This window comes from Cervus canadensis, chromosome 11 (genome assembly GCF_019320065.1).
Source record: "Cervus canadensis isolate Bull #8, Minnesota chromosome 11, ASM1932006v1, whole genome shotgun sequence".
Classification (NCBI taxonomy): Eukaryota; Metazoa; Chordata; class Mammalia; order Artiodactyla; family Cervidae; genus Cervus; species Cervus canadensis.
In genome coordinates, this window is record NC_057396.1 from 44322515 (window position 1) to 44332021 (window position 9507).

The following is a 9507-nucleotide window of genomic DNA, read 5'->3' on the forward strand; positions in this document are numbered from 1 at the left end:
CATAGTTGCAAGGAAATATACCCTTGATTTCCCTTCATAAGCAACCTTGATTCATTTAGATATTGCAGCCATCGTACTTCTCAGTGCGCCTTTATGTATTTTGTTGCATCTACAATCCCTTGTTCCCCAGGTATAGAGAAAATAACTAAGCAGCTATGTTGGGATGGGAAACTCTTGGCAAAACCTTGTGCAGCATTCAGGTTTCCCAACAAACTGTTTAGAGGTAAGCTTTCCTGTGCCTCCTCCATAGCTATCTCAACTTACACCCTAAGGAGAATTCCATTCTTCTTTCCCAGAAATAAAATAAATTAAATATTTCTGTTTAATAGCAGCTTATGTATGTGGAGCACCTATTATGGTCCAGCTAGAGCTTAGAATCCTATCATACATCCACCCTCCTACTCTGCATAAACATTACAAGCTACCAAACAAGAGCTAGAATATAACTTTTATAAATGAGAATCAAGAAGGATAAACACTTTATAGATGAAAGACTAAGAGATGGAGCAAACACATTTCAAAACAGTTATTTTATTGTACTTTTCTCACCTATTCTTACATACTGTCCACTTTACTCATTAGAGTCCTTGGCATATTATTCATAGCTCATTTAATTTTCCCATCCAATACTTTCAGCATTCTTGTCAAATCTGATTCTGATTCTGGCTCTGTCTTTTCAAATTGTGGGATTTTTGCCTTTTGGTATGACTTGAAATTTTTTTCTTGATAACTGTTGGTGATGTACTGGGCAAAAGGAACTGTCATAAGTGAGCCTCTAGTAATGTGGTGATGAGGTGTGAGGGTAGGAAAAGCATTCTATAGCATTATGATTAGGTCTCAGCCTTTTAGTGGGTCTGTACCTCTGGACTGTGAACCTCACAAGTGCTTCTTTTTTTTTCTCTCTCTCTCTCCCCTTAAGTGGGACAGGATGGGTTGAAGTTTGTTATGTCCCTTCCCTAGTTAGACATTGATAATATACCTTAGCAGGTTGGTCAATTAGTTTCCCTTGAGGACAGGTTTTATTAAAGAAGAAACAGTGTTCTGACATATCACAACATGGTTCCTTTTCCTCTTCTTTTGATGAAAAAACCTGAGATAATTTTTCTCAGATATTTATTATGGACTCAAACAGAGCTAGTGGGGGTACATCTCTCCTAAGACTTAATCCTTTGGGAGTTTTTTATTCTGTTGTCCCTGTTGAGCCTTCAGCAATATTCAATTATAGATCGATTTTTCCTGTCCAGACAATGGTGGCTGCACTTGCTTCTGTTCGAGGGTCTCTGCCCTGGTAAGCCATGACTTATTCATCTATCTGTCTCTTCATTCTTGGGGACAGCATTTTGCTCAGTGTCTTCCCCTCTCTTATGGATCCAAGAAGAGTATTGGTTTTTTCAGTCTGTTTTGCATCTTACTTGTTAGGATGGAGTGATGCAATCAAGCTCCTTACATGTGGAATCAGAAAACAAGAATCCTTTTCTCCATTTTTTAAATACTTTCCTCTTATGAATTTTGTGACCCCATATTCTTATGTTGTTCCTCTTGTCTCATTAATCTTCCCTCTGGTCTTCTTTGCTTGATTGTACTCTAATAAAACCATAAATATTATGGTTCTATTAAATAACATAATAAATATTATGTTCTATTAGTATTCTGTTGAAAACTATTTCAGCTGCCTATACTTACTTTCCCTAAATGTCATTTCCACTTTTATGAATTTCAATATCAGCTATATGCTGATGACTCATAAAATTATAATTCTAAGCTTGAAACTCAATTGTCCAAATACGAATCATCCAAATATGAATCATCCAAATATGAACCATGAGGGTTAAAAAGCAGTGTTGGAAAGTTTTGCTTAAATCTACAACAAGGTTACGCTGATGGAAGGATATAACAGAACTATTACATTATGAGGAATTGTGGTATATCCATTAGTTAATCCAAGGAATATGAAGTGATGATTCAACTTTACACATCATCAGAGTAATTTATCATTAATGTCATTATTATAGAATTAATGTTCTAATAAATCGGTAGAAAATAAAATACAAAAATCACTTTAAGGGCTTCCCTGGTGGCTTAACAGTAGAGAATCTGCCTGCATATGCAGGAGACACAGGTTCACTCCCTAATCAGGGAAGATCACGTGTGCCATGGAGCTATTAAGCTGGTGAACCACAACTACAGCGCTTGTACTCTAGAACTCAGGAGCTGCAACTATTAGAGCCCATGCTCCACAACAAGAAAAGTCACCACAGTGAGAAACCTGTGCACCACAACTAGAGAGTAGCCCCTGCTCACTTCAACTAGAGAAAAGCCTGAGCAGCAATGAAGACCTAGCACAGCCAAAAATAAATAAATAAATTTATAAAAAATAAAGTGTTAATATCTCATGCAGTTTATAAAAAGGGAGAAAAAGAAGTCACTTTAAACTTGCAGACATTTATGTAAAAAAATCATTTTTATGTAAGAAAATGTTTTACTCTATATTTGTAACTATATATACAAGTAGCAGTATAAGTATATACAAGTAGCAATAAAGATACATTTTATCTTAACATTAGAGTGAATTAATGATGTACAATCAACAGATCAAACTAAGTGAAAGGAAATTGTTTTGTGATAGGAAGACTCTAGAAAGAAGCTTTGCTGTATTCCTCATTTTAAATTACCCTGGTCCATCTCTATTGGCTCACTGTATCTTCCCTAGGTAGAGCACCTTGAGGGTGGCCCTGCAGATCTGCTGGGTCTTGATGCTTTAAATAGCAGGGTTCATCAAGGGTAGGAAGAGCATAAGGATGTGCACCAGGGGTGAAGTGTGGCTCCCAAACCTGTTTAGGATGCACAGACCTAGTATAGGCACACAGAAGCACAGTACAGCCAGGAGGTGGGAGACACAAGTGTTAAAGGCCTTGAGCCTCTCCCCAGCAGAGGCAATGGCCAGCACAGTACCGAGAATGACTGTATAGGAGAGCAGGATGAAAAGAACATCAGAGCCCATGGCCAGCATGTTGATGCACAGTCCACAGAGTCTGTTGAAATGTGTATCTGAGCCGGTCAGGTGGATCATGTCCTGGTGAAGGCAGTAAGCATAGTAAGCATAGTAAGTGCCCCATGGTGACAATAGTCAAATTTCAAGAGATGCAATGAAGGCGCGGCTGTGATGGCAGCGCTCCGCGGGCCCAGCACGACCGCGACCAATGCCGCACGGGGCCCCGTGAGCATAGATGCGTAGCGCAGTGAGAAACGGATGGCCACCAGGCTGTCCAGAACCATAGTGAAGAGCACGGCGGGTTCCATGAAGGAGTGTAGGAAGCGCTGCTGCAGAACGCAGGGCCCCAGACCCGCCATCCGGGTCTCCAACCACAGCGCACCCGGCCCTGAGGGCAGCATGGACAACCACAGGCCCAAATCTGTCCCAGCCAGGACGGCCAGGGAGTACTACACGGGCTGGTGGAGAACAGGGTCAGTTCGTACCCGATGCAAGATGGTGGCATCACCCAGGAGGGCCACAAGGTAGCCTACGCAATGGGCAGGGAGTTCCAGCAGCGAGCCCACTCCAGGCCTGGGAAGCCCATCAACAGGGACGTGGAAACTCAGGTTGGAACTTGGTAAGGCGGACACATCGTCCTTCTCAAGAGTCCTCTTTGCTCTGTGAAAGGAGGCCATGGGTCCAAGTTTACTAGGCCAGTAAGCATGAGCTGTTGCACTGTCATAGCGGACTAATGCCCTGCTGGCTGGTCTGGCCTCTCTGTTCTCTCTAGGTCTCAATGACCTTGCAGTAAACCCCTGCTCTTACAGACAGCCTGTCCTTTGCCTGTTTTTTTTTATCTTTTTCTTATTCCCATGTAATCTTTAACTTTGATGACATCAAATCTCAGCAAGGGTTTTCTGTATTCTTATTCTGAACCAGCTAGTGAAAGACAGTTTTTTAGTCTCCCTTACAAAAATCTACATAGCTCAACCTTAACAGAATGCTGAGATTCTCAGGAATATCGTTACTCCCAAATTGCCTTTGTTTGACTTTACCACTTCAAGCTTTTCCTATGGAAGAAATGATCTCTAAATTTTCGAAGTGAAGTGAAGATGCCCATAGAGTTTCCTCATGCAATCTGCTCTCTCCTCTATCTCTTTATTGTCATGATGTGAAACTCTCTGCATGTCCATGCGATCAGGAGAACTGGTATCTTGCTTCTCTCTAAACTTAATCTTCTCAAAGAACTCAAAGCTCATGGTTTCTAAAGAAAAGAAAAATATTTTTTTCCAAGGAGCTGACACTGTAAAATCTTTATTTTCCATTTTTAATTGTTTTATTAAGATAGATTCAAGGAGTGGTATTTCCGAGATAGGGTGTATGAATATCTTTTAAAGTCTTTTGATACATTTTTTTTCCTACAGAAAGTGAAAGTCACTGTCATGTCCCATTCCTCTTTGCTACACCATGGACTGTAGCCTGCAGGCTCCTCTGTCCATGGAATTCTCCTGGCCAGAATACTGGAGTGGGTAGCCGTTCCCTTCTCCAGGGGATCTTCCCAATCCAAGGATTGAACCCAGGTCTGCCACATTGCAGGCAGATTCTTTACTGTTTGACCCACCAGGAAAACCAAATTATGTTTTCACACCAGTGAAAATCCTTCTTTTACCATATACTTATCAGCACAGAGCTTCATTATTAACTGTTTTCTTTAATATTTACTTATTAGCATGATTTAAATATGTTAATTTACATTTTAAATTTCAGCAAAGTAGAAATTTTAAAATGTTATTATGTATACATATTTCCTAAGTTCAAAAATAAGAAAACTTCAGTGTTAGTGGCCTATTTGCTAGTAAGTTACAGAAATTGAACTCCAACTCTAAATCTGAATTCTATTCTTTAGACCTCATTCTACTAATGGGATCCATAGACAGTAAAGTTCCACTCAATATGGAGAAGAACGTTCTGAGTCTTAGAGTTGCTCTTCAATAGTGTGGCCTATAGTGTGGATTTCAATTGAAGTTCAGAGTGGAATCTGTTTGTGAAGAAGGCCTGCCCTGAAAAATGTCCATGAGAAAGCAACCTCAATGTTGAAACTTCAACATGAATTTTGTTCAGTCAACAGTAGGGCCAATCTCTGCCACTTTTAGGTTCACAACATCATAAGCAACAGGAGCATGACTTAGATGTGTTTGTGGTAGTTTCCTTTATTGGAGCTTTGTCGCATTTCTGGTCATTGTGCAAGATCTTATGATTAGAATGCCCAGAAGCAAACATTGGCTTCAGTTAATGTCAGTAAATCCATACAAAAGATAAAATCAGAAATGATAACAGCCAGGGGTGGGGTCCAGGGTGTCTACTAGTTGAATAAGGCTAGAAGAGAGCACATCATCAGAAACATTTGGAAGAGTTTCAATTAGAAAACAGTGCAGGAGTTCTGATTCTTCCAATGTGACTCAAGAGTCCAAAGGATATGGGTTATGCAGGATAGGAACTTAAGAGAAGGATCTTGGCCAGCTGAGAAAGGAGGCAGTACCAAGGAGCCATGGGAGAAGGTAAATTTTGTGAAGTGAATTTAAACAACTGACACTTATCTGTTCTCTCATTAGTTCTGTTCTATGTACTTCTTTGCTGATTACTCTTCTTCAGTGTTTGCTTAGTTTCACTTTAGTTTTTGCACATTGATAGCAGTCTTCCTCTGGGCAGTTTTTGCTGCTACCAAAATATCTAAGTCTTATATAGAGAGGAAGGCATTACAATTCAAGCAAGAGAAGGTCAGCATTACCAACTCATAACTCAAGAAAGAAATTCACCCATATTTTATTCAGGGCAGTGGAAAAAAGCTTGGGGAAGCAAAGGATGTAATAACAGGTACTAAATACTGCCAATCTTTAGCTTGATTTGGGATTTTCTTCTGGGCACTCAGTGGAATTTTTAACCCAGGAGCTTACTGATGACACAGCGAATCTCCTTGGTCTTAATACTATATATGATTGGATTAAGCATGGGAGGCACAAAGAGGTAGACATTGGCCATAAGAAGGTGGACAGCAGGTGGAGCATGCTTCCCAAAGCGGTGAATCAAGGACAGCCCCATCATCGGTACAAAGAATACCAGCACAGCACAGAGGTGTGAGGTGCATGTTTGGAAGGCTCGGAGCTGCTCCTCTTTGGAGGCCAGTCTTGCCACTGTGTGCAGGATGACCCCGTAGGACAGGGCAATGAGCACCAGGTCCAGCATCACAGTAAAGACCACCAATGACAGCCCATACAGGTTGTTGAAGGTAGTGTCTGTGCAGGCCAAGTGTATCACCTCCTGGTGCAGGCAGAAAGAGTGGGAGAGGACTCTAGACCCACAATAAGGAAAAGCCTTCAGGAGGAGAACAATGGGAATGAGAGCCACGGGTCCCCGCAGAATGACAATGAGGCCTCCGCTGACCACTCTTTGGCCAGTGATAATGACCATGTATCTCAGGGGATAACAGATGGCCACAAACCGATCAAAGGACATGACAAGGAGCACCGAGGACTCCATGAAGGAAAAGGAGTGGATACAGAACATCTGGATTTGGCAGGCTCCAAAGTAGATGCCATGGGACTTGAACCAAAAGATTCCCATAGTAGTGGGCAAGGTGGACACTGACAGGCCCAGGTCAGTGAAGGCCAGAAAGGAGAGTAGATAGTACATGGGCGTGTGCAAGCGAGGGTTGGTCTTAATAATTATCAGGATGAAGCAGTTGCCTGAGATGGCCACGAGGTACATAAGGAAAAAGAAGATGAAGATCCAGTGCTCAATGGTTTCCAATCCGGGAAAGCCGGTGAGGTAGAGCATGGGGCTGAACTGTGTGAGGTTGGACAGGAGCATGATGTGAGGATGGAGGGGATAGTGGGCTGGCATTCTTCAGGGGCTGAGCTGACAATAAATGGAAGTTCTGGTTATTAATTCTTCAGCTTCACAAACACACCATCATAAGCAGATCATGAGCGTCATCAGCTTTGATATCCTCTACTTCACTATTATCACTTATAACACCAAACTATTTGATTAAAATTTTCTTTGAATATAAAAGATTTTCTCTACATTTATATTTCTTCTTTCCTGACTTCTCTTCATTTATCAATGCTGATATATAGCTGCTTTTATCCTTGGAAATTTTCTGGCCTTACTCTATTATTCCTCCTCATACAATGTCATCATTCCCATAATTATTTACCATACTTAAGCTGATGAATGTCAAATACAAAACTATAATTCTCTTCTTCTTTTATATGTCTAGCAGTAGGCTGAGCATCTGCATCTAGGTGTTTCACTGTTATTTCAAAAGCATGTTGAAAATTTTAATTATAGTCACCTCCCCCAACAGGGTTTTCATCTATTCATTTTCATTGACTCAGTAATAGAAATGTGAACTTCAGAAATAAGCTGAAGAAGAGATACATGTTTGAGAGGTATTAGTATATAGGCAGGATACAGAAACCTAAAATGTTAGTGTAGGGAGAAGTTTCCAGTATTGACTATACAAATCTGATATTTAGAGTTGGAGAAGAAAAGACTCCACTGAAAAAGACTGTGGGGAAAATGCCAGTCAGAATAAAATAAGAAGAATGCGATCTTGTATCACTTTTAAGAGTGATTAATCAACTATATATGATGTTGCCAAGGGGTCAGGGCTATAAGGACTGAGAACTGACTAAAGGACTGTGCAATGTGCAAGTTAAAACTGACCTTGAGAAGAACAGTTTCAAAGGAGTGGTGGTGGTGGTTTAGTCACTGAGTCGTGTCCGACTCTTGCGACTCCTATGTCCATGGGATTTTCCAGGCAAGAATACTTGGGAATAAAATCATCCCTGCCTACTCCAGAAGGACTATGACCTTGTCAATATTGCTACTTCCCTCTACTGTGAGCATGTCTGCTTCTGACCCAGAACAATCACAGTTCTCAATTATTTTCCACAGGACCACTTGAGTGGACAGCTGTGCAGTAGTATCAATAAAGCAGTTCTTAGGGAGGAAAAGTGCATTCATGTTTTCATAAGATAAAGAAGAAAAAAATAGGAAGAGAGAGAAAATAGGTGTACAAGAGCAATATAGTAGGATTCCAGGCAGTGATAAAAGAATATTTCAGGTTTGTAAGTTCAGAGTGGGACCAGTCAGTGCTTTTATGTGTGTTCTTAATCACTACACTATCTAATTCCAAACTGGGCAGTCCTAATAGGATGTGTTAATAATACTCCATCATTGCCCAGTCCTTTCTTCCTTTGGTATCTTTCCAAATTTATGTTTTATCTCCCACAGTTAACAAGCCCATGTTGCTTTTTTTTTTTTTTTTACAGTTCCCCATATGTGTTTTTTGTTTTGTTTCTAATCTTTATATTGCTTTATATTTTACTTTCCTAACAGAAACCACCTTGATTTTTTGACCAGTGAATATTTGTTGATCCTTTAAGACAGTACAGATATCATTTCTCTGAAAAATGTCTCTTCACTTTCACAGGTAGGCTTTAGGCAAATCCCTCTCTGTATGCATGTAGTTCCTTTGCTACAGCACCGTTAAAGTTGTAAATGCACAGATATACATCTTAAACATTTTATATATATTTATTTGTTTATAAGGGCTTCCCAGGTGGCTCAGTGGTAAAGAATCTGCCTGTCAATGAAGACGCAGGTTCAGTTCCTGGAATGGGAAGATCCCCTGGAGAAGGAAATGGCAACCCACTCCAGTATTCTAACTTGGGAAAACCCATGGACAGAGGAACCTGGCAGGCTACAGTACATACGGTTGCAAAGAGTCGGACACAAATGAAGCAATTTAGTGTAGCATAGCATAGAATACAGTCCCTATATGTGTGTGTTTTTATAACCTGATTTTTATCCACTTTTAAAAAAATTTCAACTAGACCACTGGGGCCCACGGCAGTGTCTAACACAAGAGGACCCCACTCTGTTTTTATGTGAAAAATTAAGCCAATGAGTGAATTGAGTGCTTACCTCTTGTCCTGATTAGCTGTGTCTAGAGTTTGGGGTTGGGTCTTGCTTTCACAGACTTTAGAATAAGTCTAAAGATCTGGGGGAAATGAAAACTTTATATGCAGACCATGATGGGGCTGGTGTTATTCTTCCTAAAGGAAGTTCCAATGAGTTTTCCCTAGAAATAAAGATTGTTCTCTATGTTATGACACCAACAGAGTCCATTTGTCAGTACATAGTCATGGCTCACAGTAACCCATTTTAAATGTTCACAGCAAAAGAGATATAGGAGAGATCTAAAGAGGAAATTCATGAAAGCAGTGATATTCACTATGAAGTAAGCAATTAGATTTCCACCTCATCTGTATGTTCTAAATATTCATGTTTCAAATCAATATATTTTATTTTAAAAAATAAATTAGCAGTGGAGACTGCTGTCCCTTATGTGTAGGAGAAGATGCAGATGGAGCCGTGCCTGAGCACAAGGACGTAGATCAGACAGACACCTCACCTTTGAATGAGGAAGAACCTTCCCACAGTTGTCAAACTCCTGTCAACATATC

General features: G+C 40.4%; 1 protein-coding gene and 1 pseudogene across 1 annotated transcript; both read right to left on the minus strand.

Annotated features, from left to right (window-relative positions):
* Positions 1–2692: 2692 nt before the first annotated feature.
* LOC122449279 lies at positions 2693–4418 on the minus strand (annotated as a pseudogene).
* Positions 4419–5911: 1493 nt separating this feature from the next.
* Positions 5912–6874, minus strand: LOC122449218 (olfactory receptor 51M1-like). The gene has a single exon (XM_043480760.1). The coding sequence runs from the start codon at positions 6872–6874 to the stop codon at positions 5912–5914; it is 963 nt and encodes a 320-aa protein (XP_043336695.1).
* Between the last annotated feature and the right edge of the window lie 2633 nt (positions 6875–9507).

What these genes read in the sequence shown, in the direction of transcription:
- LOC122449218 (XM_043480760.1), bottom strand. Translation starts at nt 6,874, where the DNA reads ATGCCAGCCCACTATCCCCTCCATCCTCACATCATGCTCCTGTCCAAC.